Here is a 27,693-nt window from a genome sequence, read left to right on the forward strand (position 1 = left end):
TTATATTTTTCGTCTTTTTTGTATGCGTGCAAGAAGTATTCCGGTAGCGCAAATAAAACTCCGGCGCGAAGGGCATTATTAAGGCAATTTGCCTACTGCATAATATAAACATTGATCGAGAGGGTTTGGATGAAAACTTGTGAGAAGAAGTTGAGAAGCAAAACACAAAAGAACCGCAAAATGAATTCAATAAAACTAGCATTAAGAAAGGCAGGGATCACTTCTGTAACTATCTATACCTCAATAAACTCAAATACTATGTAATAGTGTAAGGTCATAAATCCAATGACCTATTCAAGTAGTTACCATCCCAAATACATCCCTGCGATGTAGCTAAATTATTATCTTAGTTTACTAGTTACTCTCTTTTATCTAAACATGTAAATATTTTTTAAAATGAATTCCTAACTGAAATGTAAATGTAGAAAGTGATGAATAAAACAGTCACGATTTACAAGCCATCCTTACAATAGGTATTACTTACTTGGTACTTTTATTTCTGCTGTAACCGATGTCCACAGTTTTTCCACACAAACACGATTGTGATACAATTTGTTTTTTTGGTCCCATAAAGCAGGCCGGGAAAAAATTTCACTTATTATTTGATCGATATCCATTTTTTTATTTTTAAAACATTAAAAAACACAACTGCACTCTAAAAAGTAAACATCAACAATGCAAAAAAGCGCGCAAACCGCTTTGAAACTGTTTTCTCGCACTCATCGGCTTTGCTCTCTGCTCTTGTCGGCGTTCACTGTGTTATACACAAGCTTATTTGTATTGACTTGTATGTAATCAGTTTTATCGCACTGACAATCTCGGCTCGGCTTTCAGCGCTCACTCTGGTCGTCACCTTAGGTATTTGACCGAGCTCCTACTCCTGTGTGTGTCTTGATGTTTTCCACAAAATGGAGGGATCTACAGCATTAAGCCAACTCCAAATTGCAGATGTTTTTTATGCAGAGCTTTTATATGACAACGAACGACTTTTTCGTTGCCTACTGAGAAGCGGCCGCTATGAGAAAAAACTTTTTCTACTAATGGGTGTTTCGTGGCTGGAATTTCAAGCCCGTGCATTTCCTAATGGTCATGCACTCAAAATTTCGACTATGGCGGCAAGCAGATAAGGGTGGGTTATCTTTTCATTGACAACTTCTTAGCAGATTAGATGTGAAGATTCATATTTACTAAAGTATCATGAATGCTACTTTTTTTTACAGGAGACATAAAACACCTGCCCTTAAATAATTATTCGTAGGGGGAAAACCCCTTAGAGTAGCTGAAAGGGCTAAATATCTAGGACTTGTAAATATCGGGAAAGGAAGCTAAATTGGGAGCTCACAGTCGCAGATAGACTCTCAATACTAAGCGCATTGCCTATTCGGCAGTCACGCCCAGACGATGGGTGTGCAAACACATGACTTCCGCAGAAGAGGAAGAGTCGATCTCGCACCTTTTGTGCCACTATCCTGCTCTATCCAGAGGTAAACTCAGATCCAAACGTAAAAAGATCTCAGGTCTCCAGAAATAACGGGCCTTCTAAAACTTTTGAAAAGTACACACAGGTTTTAAGGGAGATAAGAACAAGTTCCTCAAGCGGCATCCCAATGGGCTATGAGCCTGAGTGTGTCCCATAGTGGACAACCGCTTCAACCTAACCTTACCCCACATAGTTTACTTTATTGTTACTTTTATTTGTAAATTTTTTATAGAACATTGTTTTTTTTTTTTGGATTTCTAGGTTTTATTTAAAGAACCAAATAATGGCGCTTTAAACCAAATAGGAAAAGTGGCTGTAAATTGTTTACATATAAATCAAACTAATTCTTTCAACGAACAAAAAATAAAAACATAAGTTTCGCTATATTTAAAAAATTTGTTTTAATACTTTTGTTCATCATCTTCATGAACTCGTTTGACCTCGTGAAAAAAAATTAAAAACTTTTTAAACAAACAAATTTAAATAAAAATAAACACTGAAAAATAAAAAGTTTAAATAATAAAAAAAAAAACTTAATTTTTTAAATAAAAAAATTTAAAACAAAAATATAAGTTTCACTACATTTAAAAAATTTGTTTTTAATATATTAACTATAAAAAAAAATTTCATGCTGAAAACAAATTAAAAATATTTTTAATAAAAAAAAAAATTATTTTTAAATAATAATTTATAAAAAAATTTTCATGCTGAAAAAAAATTAAAAATTTTTTAAATAAAAAAGTTTTAAACAAAAATATAAGTTTCACTACATTTAAAAAATTTGTTTTTAATATATTTGTTCATCACCATTGTGAATTCCTTTTGACCTCATGAAAAAATTAAACATTTTTTAAATAAAAAATAAAAATCTTTTCATGCTAAAAATTTTTTGAAGTTAAAAAAAACTTTATATATACATTTTTTTTATTTTTATTTAAATTTTTTTTTTCATTTTAGAATTGTTTTAATTAATAAAAAAGTTTTCATGCTAAAAAATTTTTAAAATTAAAGAAAAAAAATTTTATATTTAAACATTTTTATTTTTATTTAAATTTTTTATTGTTTTATTTTTAAATTTTTTTATTTTTATTTAAAAGTTTTTTTATTTTTTTTCATTTAATCATAATTTTTTTATAATTCCTTTTTCCATTCAACACGTTAAACAAAAAGAGCATTCGCACTCTCACAGGCGCCCTCACGGGCAGCACCTGCAGATTCTGCTGCGAAGATGAGGAGTCTATGGAACATCTCATTATCGAATGTCCGGGGTTGACGCATAGAAGGAAAAGGTTTTTAAACAAGTTCATGCTTACAGATGAAGACCTTCAATCACTCCCTCAGAAGGAGCTGGTACAATTCATAAGCATACTTAACAGTCAATAGACAGCATAGGATGCACAATAGATCAATATGGTCGCAGTGCTAAAGGATCATACCTTAACCCTTTACTACCATTGACCATTAACCATCCATTCAACACGAGCTGTCTCTCTTTTACTTTCTATTTTGTTAGTTACTTTAATAGGACTATGAATAAGTTCGTGCGGTTTTTTTTCGAAATTTGAAACTTTATTGACGTAAAATGGTTACAAATTTAATATTCAAAATATTGTCCATCGCTTATTACTACTTTTTCCCATCTTTCTGGCAATTCACGGATTCCCTTTGTGAAAAATTCGGTCGGTTTTGCCGCAATCCACGAATCGATCCATTTTTTGACTTCATCGTAATTACGGAAGTGCTGGTCAGCCAGGCCATGTTGCATCGATCGGAAGAGATAGTAATCGGATGGCGCAAGGTCTGGACTATACAGCGGGTGGGGTAGGACATCCCATTTGAGCGTTTCTAAGTATGTTTTGACCACTTGTGCAACATGTGGCCGAGCATTGTCATGTTGCAAAATAACTTTGTCGTGTCTATCGGCGTATTGCGGCCGTTTTTTTCGCAGTGCTCGGCTCAAACGCATCAATTGTCGTCGGTAGACATCCCCCGTAATCGTTTCATTCGGTTTCAGTAGCTCATAATACACAACACCCAGCTGGTCCCACCAGATACACAGCATAACCTTCAGGCCATGAATATTCTGCGCCGACGTCGATGTTGAAGCATGGCCAGGGTATCCATACGTTGCCCGACGTTTTGGATTGTCGTAATGGACCCACTTTTCATCGCCAGTCACAATTCGATGCAAAAAACCCTTTCTTTTGTGCCGTTGAAGCAGTTGTTCGCATGCCATAAAACGGCGTTCAACGTCTCTTGGCTTCAATTCATACGGCACCCAATGGCCTACCTTTCGGATCATTCCCATGGCTTTTAAACGTTTGGAAATGGTTGATTGATCAACTCCCAAAGTTTTTGCAACCTCTTCTTGCGTTTGAGCCGGATCTTGATCGAGCAATTCCTCCAATTCGGTATCCATGAACTTTGGCGGCGCACCCTCGCGTTCTTCGTCTTCCAAGCCAAAATCACCACTTTTAAAGCGTGCAAACCACTTCTGGCACGTTCGCTCAGATAGAGCATGCTCACCATAAACTTCCACCAAGATACGATGACTTTCGGCTGCTTTTTTCTTCATATTAAAATAATGAAGAAGAATTCCCCGCAAAAACACATTATTTGGCACGAAATTCGACATTTTCAAGTGTGGTAAAAATATTGTTGTTTACGCTTCAAATAAAAAACTTATACTGACGTTTGTGCCTTACGACAGTAGCTCTCCAATGAATGTTTGGAAATGTGGATCGATGGAATAATAATCAAGTTACGCCATCTGTTGTAAAACCGCACGAACTTATAAATAGACCTATTATATTTTTATGATTACTAGTAAATAATAATATCCGAAAGTCGATAATAATATCGAATAGTCGGGTCTTACTAATAAACAACTCAGCAGCCATCCTTCATGCTAGATGGTGAGGAAAAAAAAACCACACCAAGTACTTAATCTATTCTGCCTCCATATTCGTGGTTCAATCAGTTTTAAATGTGAATGAGTCCATCCCAATAATTTCTGAAATAAGAGACACTTTAATAGCAAACACACCCACGATCAAGCTACTGTGGGTGCCTTGTCATATTGGGATACCACGCAACACTCTTGCAGATAGTGCAGCAAAAATGGCAACTAGACCTCACTGGAATTGACCTATATACTAACCAAACAAGAAATTAAAAGAGCTGTTTACAACCACAGCTTAAAATCTTTAAATCTAAACTGGGGAAATTACACCAATAGATACAAAACAATAAACCCTGGTCGGTTGGCACCTAAGTTTCCCGTTGAGATACCTAAAAGGTAAATTGTTATACTTATATATAATATATGTACACGTCGTCAAAAAAATAATAAAAGATCTCGTCTTGGCGACACGCGCTTAAAATATCTCTTCGACAAATCTCAGCCATCCTTCGGCAAATCTCAACCTGTATATGATCTTACTATAATCCATATATTAAAAAATTGTCCAGAACTTGCTTGTATTCGCCATGAAGTAATCAATAACGATTTACAACAAACACTAAAAAATGTTTATAGCACTAACATAAAACAAATAGTCAAATTTCTATGTAAACTAAATACATATCAATTCTGAACTGTCATACTACCTTATGTACTTGAGATATTTAGGTAAGTAGCCTCATTTGGGTTCCGGGGCACAGAGATATTGAGAAAAACTGTAAAGCTGATGAGTTAGCCAGAAAAGGTACTGCTCTTCAACTGCTCAGCGACAAAAATACCGTTGGAATACCCATGGCCACAAGTAAACTAATAATAAAAAACAACATTGTCCAAGAGGCCAATAGGTCATGATGAGATTAAGATACATGTGTAGCAGCTAGGCTACTATGGCCACAAGTAAACAAGGAAAGGACAAAGGAATTGCTTAGTCTCTCAAGAGACAATATCGTGGCTTATTTAACCGGTCATTGGTCGTGCAGACCGACTTCCACCATAACCTAACCTAAGTAGACGACAAATATTACTAATTTTAATTTGGAAAGCAATGACCTGTGGCGCTAGTGCTTAAATCACCTTATTTACGTTTAATTCATTAGCTTGTATAATAAATAAAATAAAAATAAAATAATACAATATTAAACACATATTTTGTCTTCAATGTGTGATTTTCGGACCTTTAAATCATCACCTTCAAGAAAAGCTTACTAAATTTAGTAAGGAAATGCATTTTAAAATGTCACTGCATTGGTTCGTGTGCTTGATAAATTTCAATGAGGCCCCATTTTGTAATTTACGTATATGAAACATTAGACGTACTTGATAAAAAATATCTACGATAATACTATATTTGCAGTTTGGACGGGAAAAGAAGCCGCACTGGTGTGAAACAAGGATCTCTGTAGTCGTCATTATTGTTCACTTTATACCTAAATGATTGGCACGCCTATTTTGGAAGGTGGAAATTAAGAAAAACATTTTTCTAATAGCGGTCGCCCCTCGGCAGGCAATGGCAAACCTCCGAGTGTATTTCTGCCATGAAAAAGATCCTCATAAACATATCTGCCATTCGGAGTCGGCTTGAAACTGTAGGTCTCTCCATTTGTGGAAAAAATTAAGACGCACACCACAAATAGCACACCAAACACCCAAAAAGGGTGTACGCGCCAATTATATATATATATATTCATTTCAAGCGGTATGCAGAGCGATGCAAACTTACGCAGTGCATATGTGGGGGTATTCCTTCGATTCGATGAAGTAAATAAACTTCAACGTTACTTCATTAAAAGAATACTAAAACTACCCGAGCTCACTCCGAATCATGCAATAACACCAGAAACTTATTTAGAAGATAGCCACATGTATTCTTTAGAGCTATACATAAAATATATCCGGAACACCATTTATAAATACAATTGCAACAGACTCCCATAAGTAAAAATGTATATAGGCTTAACATCTGAACGACATGGGAATGGAGTTCGGTCTTAAGTTTGAAGAAAACTTCACCGCTACAGATTGGCAAGATCGCTCAATGCAACTTCTTACCAAAATGAAAATAAAAGATCTCAACATGGCAAGGCAAAACGCAGAGTGAAGCGCGACGCGCATTTATGAACATTTAGACTACTCAAAAGGGGAATCATATAATAAAGAAGATGTGCGACTACCTGACATTACAACAATTTTCAGAGCAAGATGTAGTTTTCTAAAGCTAAATACAAATCCACGTGTGGAAATACATAGACAATTTGAGCTCTCTGCAATTTAAACGAGGAAGATGAAATGCAGCACTTCTTAGGAAGATGTCCGGCACTGTAGGAGATCAGAAGAAGATACCTAAACGCAGCGAAACTAAATGAAGCAGAAGTAATAGATATACTATACTTAATGGTCACAATTGGAAAAGACTAACTTGCTTTATATACTCAGCCTAACGCATGGAGAATTCCTTATTGCACAGTTTAATTTTTTATTAATTTTTGAGCTGTGACAGACAACATTGTTATTGCCACAAATTTATTATTTCTTTCTTTATGTATTTATATTTTCCAATGAATTATTGTGTAAATTATTGAACTATTTATAAATAAATAAAGAATTACTGCTACTACTGCAAAAATATTAGATGTGTATTATCAAAAATAATAAAGTCCTTTATTATAGTTAACTTCTAGAAACAAAAACATATCTTTGAATTCAGGCTTAAATAAAAAATAGCAAAATCGCAAAATTCTCTTAACCCTTTCGCGCCTACTGGGACAATATGTCCCAGCCTCGTACAAAGTTATTTATTAGTTTTTCTACTCAAAATAAACCTTCCATCTTAACTGTCCCAATAAAAGTTCTTGGTTTCATTTATAAAAACAATCCCAAAAAAATTCGTAATTATAATATACGTGGCACCATTGATCCAGTTAGCAAGCACATGTTAAGAAATTTTGACGATATGGCAAGACAAACGATGTCAAAAACATATGTTCCGCGATCGTCATTGCGTTAGCATCGAATCAGTAAATAGTGCACTTAGAATTCTCCCTATATTGCATTTAATACATTCTTAGAATATCAGTAAAGGTGAGTAAAATATAATTTTGTATGACTTGGGATCTATTGTCCCAGTTTGCATTTTAGGGACTTATTTGTACCAATATGGTTTTTCCCAGATGTCGAAGAAAAAGTACACTGTGGAAGAGGTTGCAGATATTTTATATGAAAGCTCTGAAGAGGAAGATTTTAGCCCATCTGAGAGTAGCTACAAACCATCGTCAAACTCTGGGAACAGCAAAGCAGATGGAGATAATACTTATGAAGGTGAGAGTGATGCTTTCTATTCCGAATCAGACGAAGAATATGCTGCCGATGACATAAATTCGAGTGTGAATGAGGAAGAAGAATTATGCGAGAATGAGGTGAGTGAAGCACCTGCCATTGCCACCTGGACTAACATCATAGAAGTTGGATGTTTCGAACCCAAATTTCGAATGCCATTAGAAAGAGATTCTCAAGTTCTGGTAGATCTTCTCAGAGGGTCTACCGAGTTCCGTGTATTTAGAGAATTTTTTCGAAAAAGTTTGTATACTTTTATTGCACAGTGCACAAATCAGCGACTAAAAAAACTTCATAAAGAGAAGAAAACTAATAGAGCATTAACCGATGAACATGAAATAATGGTGTTTTTAGGCGTGGCTATGATTATGCACTACAACCATTTGCCATCATTACATGATTATTGGAGCAAACACGCATCAATGGGAAACGAAATGATAAAGCAAAGTATTTCTCGCGATCGGTTCACTCTACTTTCTTCGAAACTACAAAATATTTTAAAATGATTGTGACAAACCTGATAATGCTCCAAAAGATTACTCTATTTCAGAAGTCGTTTCATGTATGAAAGAAAAATTCATGCGAATACGAAGTGATAGATAGTCCTTTTCAATCAGTCGATGAATGTATGGCAAAATTCAAAGGTAGGTCCAGTCTAAAGCAGTACATGCCTATGAAACCAATCAAACGCGGTGTTAAAATTTGGTTGCGATGTGATGCAAAAAAAGGATATACATACGATTTGAATGTATACACTGGTAAAGATGTCACCACTAATCTTTCTGGAACTCTTGGAGAAAGAGTGGTTTTGGAATTAGCAGGTACTATCCGAGATAATGATGTGGCTGTTGCATTCGATCGATTTTTCACATCAATAACATTGATGAAATCCATTCCAGTTCCTACTATTGGTACATATATGAGAAATCGAAAAGAAACACCGGAGTTCGGGTCGCGACTAGAACGTGGGCAAAGCCGGTTCCAAATAAACTGCGATGGTCTACTAGTTACTCGTTGGATGGACTCGAAAGAAGTACTTGTTGTCTCTAACTGTCACAAGCCGAGCATAGGCGAAGTAGATAGGAAGCAAAAGGACGGTAGGAAGAAAAAAGTTGCCTGTCCCTTAGCTATTGTGGACTATAATCGTTTGATGGGGGGCGTAGATCTAGCTGATCAGAAAGCTGCAATATACGATATCAACCGGAAATCCCAAAAGTGGTGGAAAAAGGTTTTTTCAAGATTCTGATGCTTTCAACTGTTAATGCTTGGATTGTGCACATCGACCTGAACCGTAAGAAATCAACACTGATACAGTTCATAGTCCCATTAGCAGAGTCCCTTATTGCGGAAGGGACCAATCACAAGGAGTTAAAAACTCGGCGAACTGGCGGAGATGGTCTTCCGCCCACGTACCGAGCTCTAAATATATGTGATCATTTACCATTAAAAGGTAGTTCTCGACGTCGTTGCGTACGATGCACTTCCCTGCAAAAAGAAACGAGAACAAATTGCGTTTGCTCTGGACGCAACAATGCACTTTGTTTCAAATGTTTTGCCTCGTACCATAAGTAAATACTTTTTCTGTAATAAAAATCAAAAATACTAAATTTTTCAAATAGATTTTTTAAAACCAAATTCGACGGTTTATTAAATTGGGTTTTAAAATAAGGGTTTATATTGGGACAATATGTCCCAGGATAATGCAAGGAATTAAGGACTTTTTAAGTATGTAGAACATATTTTTTCTATTATATTTTTCGTCTTTTTTGTATGCGTGCAAGAAGTATTCCGGTAGCGCAAATAAAACTCCGGCGCGAAGGGGTTAAACTACAAACTATTAGCTCAGTCCATATCAGCCTTATAAAAAAAGGAATCAGTCTCATTGGCGGATTTTTCTGTTCTAGATTCGACGCAGTATATCCTATTGTTGTTAGCAAAAAATTTGCAACGCTTATAGCATTTGGTAGGCACTTTTTTGTCATTCTTCTAGGTCATGATGAACAGCGTCTGCGTTCCCCGGTAGATTTTTACACCATCTCGTCTACAGCTTTAGCTATCTAATTTCGCTTTCTGAATCATAGAAACTTTATGCAACTGTATATCTTCCAATATCCTTTTCCTAGACAGGACCAGCAAAATCTTGCTCATCGTCCGGACGCCTCCGACAGTCATTGCAGTATCTGCCTATTTGCATCAATTTCAAAATAGCAAACTGAAAAAATCTCTCAAAATAACCACAAAAATAGACAAAATGAATTTGCACTATCCGCACAGGAAACAACACAAATAAAAAGAATAAACACAAATGTAAACTAAATAAAAACACTAAAATAAAGACTGACCTTCGCCGAACAATGCAACGCTAGTGGTCGCATGGGGTCAGCACTTAAGAGAATAGCGTCACAGGTGTATGCGATATATTTTTAGATTTTCTCTTGTTTTGATTACTGCTGTAAAATTTTTCTACTATTTTGGTTGTCGAAAGTTTTTAGTTCGTTAGTTTGAGTTGTTAGTTATTATAAAGGATAAGTGGAAAAACACATAATTGAAATATGTTGAGGTAAGGAATATGTACATATGCACACACATTTTAAGGTGTACATATGAAGCCATTTCAGTGAACTTCAATTTGACAATATACTTTTTTAAGCGCTTCAGTGGAAACTGAAAAAACCGAACTGGAATCTTTTTATTGAACGCCAGGATACATAGATTTATGAAACTAATGAAAAGTAAGCGAGTCAATCAAAGAAGTTATCCATATATTTGCTTAGATATTCGACCAACAATAAGTAGCATAGCAGGTCTTTCTTAACATTGCGGGTGCATTCAATAATATCAGTTCGCAACCAAAACACTCATATTCACGCTTACCAAGAACTCCACTGTCAGGAAATAAATCCTGTGAAATCATTTGTATCGCAGAGCATCTCATCGGACAAACTGCATAAAAAAATTGAAAGTAGTGGGGATGAAGAAATGGCCTACGCTGGCAACACGTGACTATTGTGGATGGGCATTCATCTAGTCGCTCAGACTAATACCTTTCAGGAAATACAGTCCCCGAATAGTACAAAGTATCAGGTCAATCCATAAGTTCGTGCGTATTTTACCCATCATTTCACTTTTGTACGATTTTTGCATACAAAAAATTAAGCGCGGAATATAACGGAACTATTTATACTTTCTTTGATATATTGTGCATTCAACAAGTGATTTGAATCGGGGATAGAAGCACGTGTTGTTAAAAAATAAAATGGAATCTTCGAACGCGTAAAAGAGGCATATTTTGTATTTTTTTTATAAAAGTGGTAAAAATGCAACAACTGCTGTTGCAGAAATAAACACTGTTCACGGAGAGGATACCGTGAGTGTAAGGGCTGCGCAAAAGTGGTTTTCAAAATTCCGAAGTGGTAACTGCGACGTGGAGGATGCCCCGCGCGCTGGTCGTCCTGAAGTCTTTAACTCCGACGCCTTGCTCGAACTTGTCGAAGCTGAGCCAAATTTGGTAGTCGATATGATAGCTCAGAGATTAAATCCATCGCGTGGAACGTGGAACAATTCACGGGCACCTGGTTCAGTAGAGAAAGGTTTCAAATCTGGGAAAACGGGTTCCGCATAGACTTTCTGTCACCAACCTTCAGCAGAGAGTGAATGTGTGTTCTCAGCTGCTGCAGCGGCTTGAATATGACAGTTTTTTGAACCGTATCGTTACTGGTGATGAAAAATGAGTCCTCTACAATAATCTAGTTCGCAAACGCCAATGGTCTAACCAAAGATGTAACACCAGAACCGACCCCTAGAGATGGCCTTCACCCCAAGAAGATTCTCCTCGCTATTTGGTGGGATATGACCGGTATTGTTGATTATAAACTTCTGGAACCAAACCAGACGATAACTGCTGATTATTATTCCCATCAGCTATCAAACCTTAATGAGGCACTTAAAACAAATCGACCGTCTTTATTGTGTCTAGCAAAGTTTTGTTTCACTACGACAACGCAAGACTTCATACCGCAAAGCAAACATTAGGCAAGCTGAACGAGCTCGGATGGGAGCTAATGCCACATCCACCACACTCTCCGGATGTTGCACCTTGTGATTATCACCTTTTCCGTGGACTTCAATCCCATATGAGTAACAAGAACTACTCCTCAAAAGAAGCTATAAAAAGGGATATCGAGGCGTATTTTGGCTCCAAGGACAAACAAATTTTTGAGCAGGAAATTAGAAATTTGGCTTTACGTTGGGAAGATATTGTAAATAATGAAGGAAAATATATTATTGATTAATAAATACTTTTTTTATTAATTTTAAAACCACCTTTAAAAAACGCACGAACTTATGGACTGACCTGAGATTTTATCGTGTGCTGTCCCACAACCAGTTTGGCCTCAGTACAATAGAATCAGCACGCTTAAAGAACTGGGGATTCGCCAACATTAAGTTTCCAAACTAACAACGGTAGTGACCGGTCACTGGGTGATTGGAACTAATGCCGAGAATCTTGTGCTTCCGTACAACTTCCATTGCACAAGCTTTGGGGAGCCTGCACAGAAATAGACTGCTGAACACTTTCTTTGCAAATGTCCGAGTTTGGCGGCTAGGCGCTTGAGTATCCTTAGTGTACTATTTGTGGATAACCTGAGCCAGTTTTCCAGGCCTAGATACCTTTTTGCTCGTCCACTACATCAACAGCACTGGATGGCTGCAGATGGTTTTGCTTTCTTTAAGTTTGATAACTTTTCGCAGAAAGTCTACTTTATGCTATCGAAACGCCTAATTTTAGTTTTACTTTGGGAGACCATTTTTCCCATTTTACTAATTTGGACTGTGCCATTCTCGTGTGTCGTGTTTGCTGTGAAAGTCGGTGTTTTTTTTCTAAAAAAGATAAGTTTTCTCTCTCCATTTTTTGTAGCTGCACACATCTAGATCTCAATGCTTAATAAACTCCTGCTTTTCATGACTCGCCGCCATGACAAAATATGGTCTTAAAGTCATGCAGAGTGTGCACCTCAATTTGGGACAGCAGGCAGCGCGTGTAAGCTTTGGATTTATTATTATTAATGCAGATATGTTCGGTACGCAGGTATCATGCCGGTCTTGCTACAAATTTTCACAAGAGCAAGCATTTTACCCCTAGCAAGCTTGCTGCTTGCCTGCCACGTATTATTGATATTGCGCTTGAGAACTTAATATATATCATATCTATGTATATAGTCGAATTCTAAATTAGCACAAATGCACATAGATTCTTAACAGAACCCAGTGAAGTTTGCTGCTGTATACAGCACAGGTACTTACCTACAACATCCAGGTAGCCAACTTGACTCTTCATCGGATCCGTATTTATTTGACACATATACCAGCCTTTGTCCGACTCCTTGACATCACGAATTTTCAATATCCAAGCACGTTTCTCAGCATGAGTTATGCTCATTCGATGGTTTTTCGTTATTACGTGATTTTGTATCGTTAGTATCGTTTGTGTATCGACACGCAGCCACGCAATCTAAGCAAAGTGCGACGCCAAAATAGCAAATAGGTATTAGTGTGAGTGTGGGAGTGTGAGTGTGGTGTATGCATGTGGGTTTATGTATTAGTTCAGAGACGTGTCAACCCGTTCGCCACAACGCACACATTTTCGATATTGCCACACATCACCATATGGCCAGCCGCATCACGCATTCGTTCATTCATTTTTAGTTGTTTGTTAGTTTATTTGTACGTTTTGAATTTGCAATGGTGCGTGCAGGCGTGCATGTTGTTGGTTTGTTTATTTATCCATTTGACGTGCCAGTAGTTAAGTTAAATTTATCATAGTTTGGAGTATGGCAACGCACATAGTTACGTAGAGTTCCAGTTGTGCAGCATTTGCAAAAATATATCAACGGTTTCCAATGAAGAGAAAATGAAAAGAAATTCATATGAAAATTGTTTGTTTGCTTTTAGTTTAGTCATTTTCTTATTATCTAGTTGGGGTGTGCTCCTATGAGTGCACACATACTTATACATATATAAATATACTTAAATGATAGGGGTACAGGGTGTGTTTGATGTTCTTAGTTGAACTTTTTTAATCAGTATTTTGCTTCGGATCACATGTGCAGGCCCTTTGATGCTTGAGAAGCTTGGATAGCGTGCGATGGTATCTTATATTAGAATAATTTTATAAATTACATAGCGGAACCAGTGATGGTAAATGTAGGGACAGAATAAATTTTAGAATAGCGGGGAAAAATTAACAGTGTTCATTTAAAATAAAAATCCGTAATAAGATTTCATGTCAGACTTTTTTTCCTTATGACAGCATAATTTTAAAAGCGTTAATACTGCAACATTGCCATTTTTTTCTTCGTTAACGCTAACGCGATTTTTTCTTCGCGCGCAAATTGTTAGTTGTCCCGCGTTTTCTGTTGTTTTTCACTTTTGAAGTAAGTTTGCAATTATTTTAGTTTCAGCTTTCTTTATATTTAAAATGCATATATTTTACAGAAATGAGCTCCTCCTCTTCGACTGACTCTTCGGAGGAACACCAGGAAAAACAATGCAAGTATCGAAAAGAAAAAATCAATAACCAGTGGCTTGACGAAGACAATTTTAATGGATGGTTGGAACCTGTGGCTTACGATCCATTTAAATGCAAATGCGCAGCGTGCGACAAAGTTTCAAACAGCGGCAAGTCTGATTTGCAGAATCACGCCGAAATAAAAATGCACCAAAAAATATGAAGGCAATAAAAAATACACCTGAAATAAACAGTTTTTTAAGAAAAAGCCGAGTAAACCAAATGGGTCCAGAAATTTTGAAATAAGACTTAGCATGTTCTTCGCTGAGCATAATGTCGCGCTGCAAGTGTGGACCACTTAGTTTCGCTCTTAAAAGAAATCGTGCTGGATTCTGAAATAATAAAATACTCTGAGCTCGGAAGAAAGAAGTGCATCAGCATAATAAAAAATGTATTGGCAAAATAGGAAAAAGATAATTTAGTTAGTACAAAATTAAAAGTAAACAAATTTTCCATAATGATCGATGAAAGCACAGACATTGGACTCAATAAGCATATGTGCCTCCTGGTGAGATTTTTCGACGAGGAAAGCGAGCGGGTTGTGGTTAAGCTACTGGATCTAATTCTAATAAGAACTGATTGCACTGCAGAAGCTCTGTACGGAATTTTTAAAGAATCCATTTTATCTCTTGAAAATCCATTTAAAAACATAATTGGTAATTAAAGTACATTTATTTTATTGCATTTAAGGTATGTGCGCGATGGTGCCAGTGTAATGATCGGGGACAGCATAATTCCTTTGCATCAAGATTAATAATTCCTGTTCATCAAGATTAATTAGGGACATACCAAATGCTATAGTTGTAAAATGCATATCGTCCCTTTAGTATTAAAATAGCCTATAAATTTTTTGATGTTTTGAGAAAATTAATTTCAAACTTTTTGTCGAAAGTAGGTCACTCAAATCTCGTTATGTCTGTAAATATTTATTATTTTTTGACTGACATTTTGACCCACTTTGTAGAACTAGAATTTGACTAAATTTTGGCCACATATAAAATCGACGATGGAGAATCCAAAACTTCAATAAAAAAATAATAGCCTATGAGCACATAGGCTATTGTTATACTAAGGGGACGATATGTCATTCTGCAGCAATTATTGCAAGTAAAGCTTAACACTACCCAGAGGACCTGACGATCTTTTGCGGCAAATCGGTTCGTACGTTTCGAGAAGTTCCTAAAGATGCGCGCAGTTAGAAGCTCTGCAGGAAATGCTAAACGAGAAGAAAAAGAAAATCCTTCGAACTTATACAACCAGGTGGATATCTCATCACATATGCGTCGGAAGTGTCGGAAACTGGGATGTGTTATTGGCATTTTTCTACCAAGCTGTGACGCAGTACAAATTGAAATCAACAAAGGCGATTTTGTTTGAGCTCAACAACCAGTGCAATAAGATTTATTTATTTTTCCTCAAGTATGTACTCATTTACTTTAATACTCTAAACACATTATTTCAGTCGAAAGCACCTTTAATACAGGTACTCCAACGAGAATCGATCAAAATATTTTTAGGCTTAGCTGAAAATTTTATTAAAAAAGTCTGATCTTAAGATTATTTGTGCGTTAGATCGTTCTCTACCGCTTGATGAAGTTTTTATCGGATTTGAATGTAACGAGCTCCTAAAAACTGTTCCAAAAACGGCTGCGAACAAAATTAGAACAGATTGTCTACAATTTTATATGACTGCTTTGGAAGAGATACAAAGGAGATCACCGCTCAAAACTGAGCTATTCAAAGAAATTGAGTCTTTAAATCCAGAAGTTGCAATGGCGGTAAAGGGAAACAAAAATGATCTCACATTTGAGTACATTTGTAAAATAGTATGTGTGAATGTTAAAGTTTGTCTTGTTTTAAATAGAACAGAATGTAATGAAAAAGTCTAATTTTCAGGCTTTTGCGGAATTTTTCTTTATATATGTGTTTATATTATAATAAATATGTGTATTTGTATATATTTCAAATAAAATTTGTTTTTATTATAAAGTGTCAAAACAGCACCAAGTCCAAAACTTAAGCAAATAATTCAATTTTAACGTTGCAAATGCCTCATTATAGTGTAAACACAGGAGAAAAAAATTTATGGAATTTTGAAGGGAATATTTTTTGTAAGTGTAGGGAAAAGTAGGGAATTTTTTTGGGCTGTGTAGGGATTTTTAAAAAAATCATTTACCATCACTGAGCGGAACAACCACTTTGCGGGAGCAACGATTCCAACTCAGGATGAAAGTATTAGGCCTGTATATCTTTCGGTATTTTCAGGTACCATTTTTTTTGCCCAACTAATTTTTGAATTATATATATTAATAAAAGGAAAAAATGCGTCAGTGCAATTTTGGTTCCGGCGATTCTGTGTTGTTACAGATTCACCGCGTACAGGAATGCCCGTCTGAAGAACGACCATAAAACAGTTGCGCAAAATAAAAATAATGGTTTTTGAAGAAGAACTAAATACCCAGGGGAAATACCGGGTTGAAACATACACAGTAGAATTTCACGAGCGATATTTTTGTGGGATACTTTAACCCAGCAAAATAGGGTAACTCCAGAAAAATAGGGCAATTTCGACCCTCTTGGGAGAAGAGTTGAAAATAATACGATTGGCGCTAGAAGGGCTACGAAAGGCGCTAGAGAGTTGAAATATTCTGGAAAATTATTTCTCGAAAAATTTCACTAAGGGTCTTCTCAGACAAAATTAGCATAAAAATAACGTTAAATTCAATAACTACTAAAAAGTACCAAATAGTTACCAAGTTCCACTTAAGATATGCAATAGTTTTTATTTTTTTTTTTTCATGGGTCCGTAATTGGCATTTTTGTTGCCTTGAAAGGAGTTTCCTGGTTTTTCTGTCACTTTCATCCTAAATTTTATAGTACAACTTTAACCCAGCTTAGCTGGTCTCTGCACGCAAAGCCTTAATATTTTTCAAAATTAACTATAGCCTTAATTTCTTTGGATACTCTCCAAAATCAGTATAACCGGCTATTAGTTAATTGACAGACATTCCTTGAGATTCGAAGTTTTCTTCCACGAATTTTGTAGAATTTGTATAGAGTAGTAGGCGGCCCCGTAGCGGAATGAGTTGGTGCGTGACTACCATTCGGAATTCGGAGAGAACGTAGGTTCGAATCTCGGTAAAACCCCAAAATGAAGAAAAGGTTTTTGCTAACAGCGGTCGCCCCTTAGCAGGCAATGGCAAACCTTCAAGTGTATTCTGTTATAAAAAAAAGCTCATCATGAAAAATATCTCCCTTCAGGGTCGGCTCAAACTGTAAGTCTCTCCATTTGCGGAACAACATCAAGACGCATGCTATAAATAGGAGGAGGAGCTCGGCCAAATACGCAGAAAGGGTATACGCGCCAATTATATAAGATATATAAAAAAAAGCATTCCTCACCCCCAAAAACGTATCCTTTCCTTCCTTATCCCTGCACAAAAGTCAGCTGCCAAAACAAGCAAAAAAACAAAAAAAATGACATGGTTACACATTGCATCAGTGGCGCCAGCAAGAGGAAGCGGGCAACCGTGGTAATAGCGCAGACACACAAAATTTAGCGAAGTCCTCAATCATTTGTGTATTCTTCCGCCAGAAAAATGTGACACACAGATTGCGCTCCAAGCAGTAAGAAGGCGTTGCTCCTAAGCAACGACAGGTGGCGCATTCCCTCTACTTAGGACTGGTAGCGGTAGACTTATCACTTACCCTAGCAGAAATCAAAATAGATTAACGACACCAACGCAAGACTGAGTCTTATTGAGGCCCTTTGCTCCCGAGAGGTGTGAACAAGAAAAAAAAACGAAAGAAAATATATATGTATATATGTAGAGTAGTCATATCGGATCTGTAAGATCTAATTATGATTGTCGTACAGACCGACTGCCTACATAACCTAACATAACCTGATGTGGGCGAGGCATTTGACTCTGATTTTACATTCGTAAATCACGTTAGTCTTACCTATATTGACAAGGCTCACGCATCTCTGAGGCGCTATGAGTGGGATTTAAAAGACCCTTATACTAGAAAAATTGGATGTAACTCCCTTGTTCATCCTAAGCTCGCATATGCATCATTGATTTGGAATCAAATTTATGCCTCTCATTCATGTAGAATTGCAAGGGTACAACGATTATTCGATTCGCTCTGCAACCTCTTAATTTCTCCGGTCCACTACTACCCTACAGTACTCGGTGCGTATTAATAAATCTGTAGTCCTTGCCAACTGATGTACTCTTTAGTTCTTGATTTTTATTTTTGATGTTATTTGTACTTTTGTTAAACCACAAAGTTGAACCCCGATTTTCTTGAACAGATTGATTTCAATGTTACTCCCAAACTTTGTGGTTTTACTATCCATTCAACGTCAAAACAGTCAAATCAAACTGATATAAATTCATCCGCATTACGAGGGCTCTTACTGAGTTAAATGGTAGCTACAAACTACTAAACCTAGATTTTGCCATGCCAACATTTCTTTTCCACTGGGGAGTAGGGAAATATATACATCTATTCAGTTAAGTGCTTGTAATCTTAGACTTAATTAAAATCAAAATGAAAAAATTAAATTGCATAGTTTGTCACAAAAAAAATTGTATAATGCAGTGCTGCCAAATCATATGCAACGTCGACTGCTAGAGACATTTTTGCTAAGTGTTTGGAGAATAGAAAGTAGGTAATGAAATTTAAGTCCATTGACAAACCCTATCTAATATCCAAATATACCTTGTAGACTTCAATTTGTTTAACCTTAGTTAGACATGAGTTTTCTATGAAATTAGTGTATTTGTGTTGGTTTTTTTGCTGGAATTTTATGCTGCAGCATGATAAACGCCTGAATCTGCCAAAGACGCTTAGTCTCAATATGTTAGCGGAGGCTGAATTTCGTTTGGGATTCTAAATTTTTCAGGTGTAGAACAAAAGATCGATTCTTTTCTAAGAGTTGCTTATATACAAAAGAAGAGGAATATCAACTAGTAACTGTTCCAAAGTCACCAGAAGTGCACGAATTATATGCTAGTCTATTTCGCTATAGGTCTAACATAGCTACACACTCATACTCACACACACCTAGCACTTTCAAAAAACAAATCAAAGAGAAGAAAGGATTATCAAAAAACAAAAATGTTTAAAGGCATATCGGCACGCCAAAAACTATGCCACAAATTACACGCTCAAACGGATATTTCACACGTCACCTACGAAAATGAAGAAAAAAAATGGATATAATAAAAATGCAGCAACAACGCACAAAACGCTTAGATCTGTGCGAGTGAATGACCGCAGGTATTTTTGTTTTTTTTTTGTTATCGATAAATGTAGCAAACTAGCGCAAAGGACTTGCTGCTTACGAAGTGCGCTCAACCAGTTCATGTCCGTTCATGTTATTTCTCCCCCACACATACATACATACATATATCTGTGTGTGTGCGTAAGTGTAATTCTCTTGTTGGCCACACTACCACTTTCGGCACCTTTTAACCGAAAATCACCTTTCAGCAAAGCAATTTTCACTCAATCAATGCATAAAGTATGTGAAGGTGGGTGTGGGAAGGGCTGAAAGAGGTACGTGAATGCGTGTGTGAGTAGCATTTTTTTGCAAAGTTTCAGGCGAATTGTAAAAATATTTGCTTTTCCGATTTTTTTCATTTTATGGCAGTTTTTTAGTTTTTTTTTTGTTTTTTTTATTGAACGATCAGGCCGACAAAGCGCACACAAGTCCATACATACATGCAACAGTTTACACGCTTGACTTGACACGTACTTAAGTGTGCACGGACGTGTGATGGTGTGTGTGTGCATGAGCTAGAGGTGCTTATGTGTTTACCTTTGACCCCATTTTGGGTTCATATTTTCCGCTTAGTTATTTTTGATTTGGCTTTTTTCAAGTTGTTAGTTTTCGTGCCTGTATCGTTTACCTTTCTGTCTTGCTTGGAGTATGATTTCGTTCGTTTTTTTTATTATTTTAATTTTTTTCTTATTTTGTATTATTTTTGTTATTTTGTATTACTTAGTTGGAGCGACCTTCCGTCAATTTGCGCATGTCGTTTGTCGTCCAGGTATTTCGTTAAGTAATTTAGAATTGTTGCTATTTCTCATATTTCTTCTTTTACTTGACATGACCCACAAAAAGGCAGGCGCTTGCATCGAAACATTTCTACCGTAGTAATAGTTGATTTTTCGACTCCTAATCAGCTTTTTATTTATTCACTTTTTTTATTCACACAAATATTTCATGACATGTAGCTTTTTGAAAAAATATAACTTGCTAGTTGCTGCTAAAATATGTATAGTAGGGCGGGTCGATTTAAAAATCGCTCATTGCTCTGTGAAAATCGTATTCTAGGGATCAAAATAAAAAACTTTGCCATACCTCTTAAAACGAATTCTGATGTCCCCCAATTTGGGTCGAACGAAAAATCCCACTTTGACCCATTTACAGTGCTCCAATCGAGTCCAAATGTATGACCGACCCCCACTAACTTTGGACGGCCGATCCACCCATGCCAGTGGCACATCCCCTGGAACTCCCCTGAGGGGTTCCCCATACAATCATTTCAAAATATCACCATTTTTGGCCTTTACATGAGAAAAGAAACTAAAAAGTTCGACCCAAATTGGGGGACATCAGAATTCGTTTTAGAGGTATGGTTCCTTCGGAAAAGTTTCTTACGAGTATTTTGATCCCTAGAATATGATTTTCACAGAGCAATTGGCGATTTGTTTGCCTCCCCACAAATCGACCCGGCCTAATGTATAGCAATGCGCCAGCGCTGCCCTGAAGGCACTTCAGCACTTAGGCGAAGGCTCTGTTCACGCAGACTCTTCCGCACACACACACACACACACACACCCGTTTTCACCGATGGGCTGGTGTGTGCGGATTTTTTGCCTGCCCTATGAACTTCCTAATCTATTTTGTAACTATTACCATTTTTTCATCGTTCCTTTGTTGTGTTTCTTGTTGTATTTGTTGTTGTCGAAAGGTTCTTTCTTCTTTCATATTTCATATTTCACATTTCCCAACGCCCATCCATAAGTGCTCGTTTCAGCTGACACACATGAAAGTGATACATAAGCTTTATTATTATTATTATTACTACTACAGCTACTACCATCAACGCCTGAGTGTATGCTACGCAGTAATTTCAACTCGTCATGACATCGACAAATCATACGCAATTCACACGGCACCCAGCCATTTCAAGCGCCGATTATTGCTATTATTACTATTATTATGACGTACGACTAACGCTTGAGTGCGGTGAGTGGATGTAAGAAACGGAAAGTTATTTTTGGCTACCCATTTTGAAAAGGTGAAAAAGTTTTTGTACATTTCACTTTCTTGCCATTTGTCTTTTAGTTGTTTGGTTGCCCGCGCTGAGGTTGCAATGCAATTTTCAGCTACGCAAACTGTTAGTCTTTTTTTCCGCTCTCCCCTGCCTATTTACCACTGATACGGATACCCTTACATGCAAGTTTTACTTTTTCCTTCTTTTGTGTTTTCATTTAGCCGCATATTTTGAGGGCTTCCCTGTTACTTCATGCATACTTTTCATGGTAAGTTTTTTTTGGTCGCCTTTACTTCTGCTTAGTTACAACTTCATGGCTTTTTGATTCGTTTCGTGGTGTGGCATACGTGCATACATACATACCCACATACATACATACATATGTATGTACTTGTGGGTTTGCGCATATATAAATTTATAGTATTTGTGTGTTGCCGAAAAAGTTGTTAAGTTATACTTTGTGTTTGATTCGTGAATTGTAAAAGTCGAAAAGTTTTTATGCCATATGAATTTAATTTACGGTAATGGTCTGAAAATTAAAGTGCAAAAGGTGTGGGTTGCATTGCCAGGAGCGCATTGCCACAAAGTTTTGTGTGGAATGCCTCAACTTTTGGGAAGTTGTGATTTCTGGAAGTCAAGAACAACAATCAAAATTTTATGGAGGAAAAGGAATTTAATATATTCGCATAAAATATTTGTAGACACAAATACTTTATTCATATATATATATTTTTTTTTTGTTTTTTGGAAGACACTAAAACACGTAAACACACATAAATTCGCTTGTGCTGTGCTGAAATTTGCTGTGGCAAGCAGTTTTTTGTCAAAGAGCATTACCACCTTTTCATATGTCTATTAAAACATTCGCTATCAGAAACTGCAGCCATTAGTCATATGCGGGTCGATCCCGATAAACCTTCTAGCGTTAGAACGCAAACAGCTTTGAGTTCGAAAGAAAAAAGCTGCGCATTCAGAAGAAAATCCTGGAATTAGGTCACAAACAATCCATAAGTGACAAGACGGATCTCACGTGGAAATTATAAGAAAAATAATCGGCTGTCATTCAAAACTGGTGCAGCAGATCTTTCGCCGAAGTAAAGTTTTACCCCAGGCAATTTCTCCCCGGTCATGGGTATCTTAGGCAATACCTTTTCAAGATGAGCAAAGTGGATTCTCCCGACTGTATACGGTGATTATTTATCAGTTGATGCAAGTCACACACAAAGAAATTGGTGCAGCTATGATACTTTTGCTCTGGCTTTTCAGACAGCCAAGCAGCTATCAAATCTCAGATTTCAATTAAATTTCACCCAAACTAGTTTTACAGTGTAAAGAGGAACTACAATTGCTTCGTAATTGTCTTCAAATTACTATAATAAGGGATCCCAGTCATAGGAATATACAATATAATAATGAGACAGCAGATGAACTAACAAGAAAATACATAACTGAGACGGGCGGCAGTTTCTAGCCCATTCAGCGCCATAAAAACATCCATTGTTTCACTTGCACTTCATCAAGAAAAACATTGCGTTGTACAACATCCTGTTAAGACACTATCGCCCAAGCCACTCACGTATCATTGCAACTCTTTGGGGTCAATGAAAAGTAGGGGACTATGCAGCCCGACTTAACCTTAATTTTAATCGCATTTGTAGAGTTATCGGCAGAAGGGATAAAATAAAGTATTTTCCACTATTTATGCGAATGTCAAGGGTTAGCCAGAAGAAGACTTCGACCTTTCGGGAAGACTTTCCTGCATCAAATAAATTAAGTCTCAGACATAGCTATAAAAAGTTTGCGGTTATATTTGGATCACACGAAATGGATCTGACTCAAACCAATGTAATCATTTAAATATCAGAGAAACAAATTTTAAATTTCATTCGAAACGATCACCATTTGCTTTTACACAAGTCTTCAAACGATAAAGCCATTCAGTTCTGCAGCACGCACACTTTCCATTAATTTTGATTTTCGCTGCTCGTACCAAAGATTGTATGGGAGCCTCCACATCTCTGTGAGGTCTTCCACAGGCTATATTCTCCAATTCTGACTACAAACTGTAGTCCAATGAATTCATATCTGGGCTTCCAGATGGCGAATCTCCTGCCGCTATGAAACCAGGAAAATAGTTTTTTAGCTGCTGCTGGGTGCTTTTTACCTTAGGGGCTGAAGCGGAGCCTTGCTAGAATATCCAATGTTCTCCATTGAAGATAGTTCTGGTCAACTGCCTAACCACGCCTTCTAAGACATTCCTCTGGTACACTTTTGCACCAGTCTTAACACCCTTTTCGCAAAAATGAAGAAATGTTACAAGACACCCTCTCTAAACCATTACGGAGGCTTGATGGTGCTCACGTTGAACACTTGGAACAACAATTTAGGCGTCTTCTTCAAAAGTGAACATTTTCTCATCTGTTAAAAGAATATTTTCATGGCCGTTGGCCACGTGTCACCGAAGAGCGTTGCCAAAAAATTACCAGTTGAGCGGCGGAAGACTTTCATCTGGAGATCATATTTAATTAGTCTTGAGATGCACATTTATTTCCTTGGACATGATTTTCTGTTTATTCGCCGTGCTCGTTATATAGTTTGCCACAAAAAAGTAACACTAAGTGGTTTAGAGACCTCCTACCCGGTCATCGGCCTCCGCCTGACAGTGGTTTAAGGGGAACTGCACAAATTATTTCTCATGAAATCGCAGAAAAGATAGACCTCCATTTCTTCATGTGTTTCGAAAACCCTTTGGCCCCAATACGACATACGAAGGACTCAGAAAGTCCTTTGGGTACCTTGCCATTCAATTTCCAAACTTTACCGGTCATTGGACGATCGGCACACACGGGCAAAAACTACGGTTACCATTTAACCCCCATTACAGACCCTTCAGAGAACAAGACTGTTGAGCACTTTCTCTGTAAATGTCCGGGTTTGGCAGCTAGACGACTAAGGTCACTGGCTGCTCCTTTCTTCGACAGTCTGGAGCAGCGCGCACCTAACTTAGTTCCAATCAATCTTCTCCATTATATCAACTACTCTGGTTGGCTGCAGATATCTGCCTGTTGGGGGTTTCAAAATGGTATCAAAATGACGCTTCAGTGCTACTTGATGTGTACCAAACTGGGATTTCAACCATTTCACCTACCTACCTAAGTTAATATATTATATATAATAGACGCTTATACCCTTCTTTTGGGACTTTGGCGGAACTCCTCTTTCTATTTGTGACCTACGTCTTGACCGTTTTCTCTAAAATAATGTACTTACAATTTTAAATCGACTCCGAGAGGCAGATGGGTTTTTGTAAGAAGTTTTTCGTGGCAGAGATTCACTCGTAGGATTGCCATTGCCTGCCGAGGGGTGAGCGTTATTAGAAAAAACTGTTTCTATCATTTGGTTGTTTCAGGCACGGAGATTCCAACCTACGCACTTTGATATGGTAGTCACGCACCAATCCATTCAGCTCCTGCGGCCATATCATACAATCTATATTAGTTTATTGGAAAGAGTCCAGACGATCTTTCGGGTTGCGCTATACGATCGCTGTAAGATTTGTTATTTTCTTAATTTTAACAGATAGGAGAAGTCTTTTATAAATTTGGTACATTTTTAATTCTTTCGTTTTTAATTTTGATTTTTTGTCATTTTTCATTTTGATTGCTCATTTCTTCTTCAACTATTAGATTGTAATGTTCCATGCAGAAATTTCCATAATTACTTAATTTGCACTACAATTTTCATTTAAAAATATATTTTGTGTAATAATTAACTTCATAGTTCTGAGTCTCAAGTATCTATTGTACATAGGGGGTGAAGTCTGTTGTGCTTCTAGTGATAGAGGCAGTGCTTTGTGAACTGTGTGACAGTAATTGCCTTAAGCCTAAAGCCTGACTGTTGTGGTAGTACTAGGCGCCTGCTTTTGACTAAAATAGCGCATCTATTGTAGATGGGAAAAATCGAAAACCATCTCTCTCGGGACAAATAAAGCTAAATGAGTGGCGAAGTGGATCGCAATTAGTAAAATTTTAGGTATTGGTTTTGAATCAAAAACACGTTTTTATATTCGTTTTACAGGTTCTGGGTGAAGTAACATTTAATTTTTTTTGTGTGCACACATAGACCTATTTTGTATGGGTGTGTATGTGTTTGTGTATGCTGAATTTAATTGTGCTAACAACTTACTTTGTAGGTTTGTAGATTATCGACCACACACTGCAATATCGCCTCTCGTCCCACCGGTATCGTGACATTTTGTAATGGCTCACCAAATTTTGGTAAATCTGTAAGAATGAGGAAAAAAGATATTCTTAATTGAAAGTATAGCTTATGTCACTGAACAAATAGAGTTAATGAGTAAATTGTGGCAGTGTAGCGAAATTTAAGAAAATATTTTGGTCTTTGTATTGCCTTATTAGTAATAACTATGCCACTTACAGTTAAGTAATTCAGGAAATAAATACTAAGAAAACACTAAGAAAGTATTTTTTTTTAATTGGGCTTATAATTCTTTTGGGTGTTACAATCTTGGGAACCACACTTTTATTATCATATCTATATCAGTGAGTCTATTTGTTGTCTGTTTGTGACATAGTCGTGCAAAATATGAAAAATATCGGCATATAAAATTAATTTTGACTAGAAATGTAATATTATATAATGGATCAGATTCTTGAAAAATGAACTTTGTAGAATATTCTATAAAACTTTTTTCGATGACTCTAAATTCCACGTTTTGGATTTTTCACCAAAATATACGGAAATGTTAAGCTACTTTAATTATACTCCACCAATAGAGCACTCTCATTTTAAGAATTTTAAAAACTCGAAATGATAAAAATAGATTATTTGCTTAAGGGGGGAGCCTGGTTTATAAGGTCAAAAAAATCAATTTCTTTTTTTCACTTTAAGCTATTCCTAATATATATCAGAATATTCACACAAAGTTACAGAGCCTAATTCTCAATATTTCCGTAGATACAAAGCCAAAGTTAGGCGAGCGTTAGGTAGTTTCGCTGTGACCGGACAGCTGTAGTACAAACTTTATCTTCTTTTCGCGACTTTTCATTTTTATGATTTCTTTGAATTGGCGTACATGAATGAAAAAAAAAACTAATGAACCTTTTGAAATGAATCATAGCTTGTTCCCTTCAGTATTAAATTCGCTTCTATTTGAACTAACAAAATAGATAAAAAAAAATTTATCAAGATTTTTATACCAAGTTGAAGTGAATTTTTTTTTATAGAAAGGCATTTTTTTCTTTAAAACCTCCAAAAAGTTGAAATTTTAGAGTTTCTCTCAGTTTTCTTAGTTCATCTAGAATAAAAAATCATGATAATTAGAAATCCATTTGAATGTTTTGCTTTAGATAATAATTACGAGCTGTATCTTGTACGCCAGTGGGAAACTCCAGCGTTGCAGCGCTCTACTAAATTCTATGTTAAACATTTTTTTCAACTTATTTTAACCAGTACAAAAATTTTTTTTACTTTTTGTATGTTCATTAAAAGATAGAAAAAACTCTGCAGTGCTAAATTAATTGTTTCCTTAAAAAAAAAATCGCAAAGAGATGCAATTTTTAGACCTCATAAACCAGGCTCCCCCCTTAATAATTAGTAAATGCTCATGAAATATTTCATTAGAGTTATTGTTTCAAATAAAGTGCATCGTTCTTTATTACTTTAAATCATTTACAGGAAAACCAGTTAATATCGAAAATGGTCTATCTTAATTCAAACTTTAAAGTGTTGGGGAATAAGTTCATAGCGTTTTTATATTTTCTTTTATTTTCCAACGATCTTTTGCTGTTTGGCAAAGGATAAGTATTCATTCGATAGAACCCTTTTTGCTCTACAAAACTGAGTTAACTTTACTTTCGAGTTATTTATTGTAGTTTTTTATTACTTTCGAGGCTTTGAAATGGAATACTCAGGAAGCAAAAGTCAACATTGTCGTCACCTGCTCTTCTTTGCTTTTCATCGAGGTCAAAAAGCTGCCGAAGCAGCCCGGAACATTTGTATGGAGAAAGTGTCATAGGCGAGTATACCTACAGCACGG

At 36.5% G+C, this 27,693-nt stretch overlaps 1 protein-coding gene across 1 annotated transcript in view; it reads right to left on the reverse strand.

Annotated features, from left to right (window-relative positions):
* Positions 1–27,693, reverse strand: part of LOC128865231 (opioid-binding protein/cell adhesion molecule homolog) — a 283,912-nt gene that overhangs the window by 200,870 nt on the left and 55,349 nt on the right. The window contains exons 2-3 of the mRNA XM_054105356.1: positions 25,821–25,918; positions 13,077–13,284 (exon numbers count right to left, since the gene is read on the reverse strand). Coding sequence (XP_053961331.1) covers positions 13,077–13,284; positions 25,821–25,918 — 306 coding nt within the window. The remainder of the gene's footprint in view (positions 1–13,076; positions 13,285–25,820; positions 25,919–27,693) is intronic.

Source organism: Anastrepha ludens, chromosome 5 (assembly GCF_028408465.1).
Source record: "Anastrepha ludens isolate Willacy chromosome 5, idAnaLude1.1, whole genome shotgun sequence".
Taxonomy (NCBI): domain Eukaryota; kingdom Metazoa; phylum Arthropoda; class Insecta; order Diptera; family Tephritidae; genus Anastrepha; species Anastrepha ludens.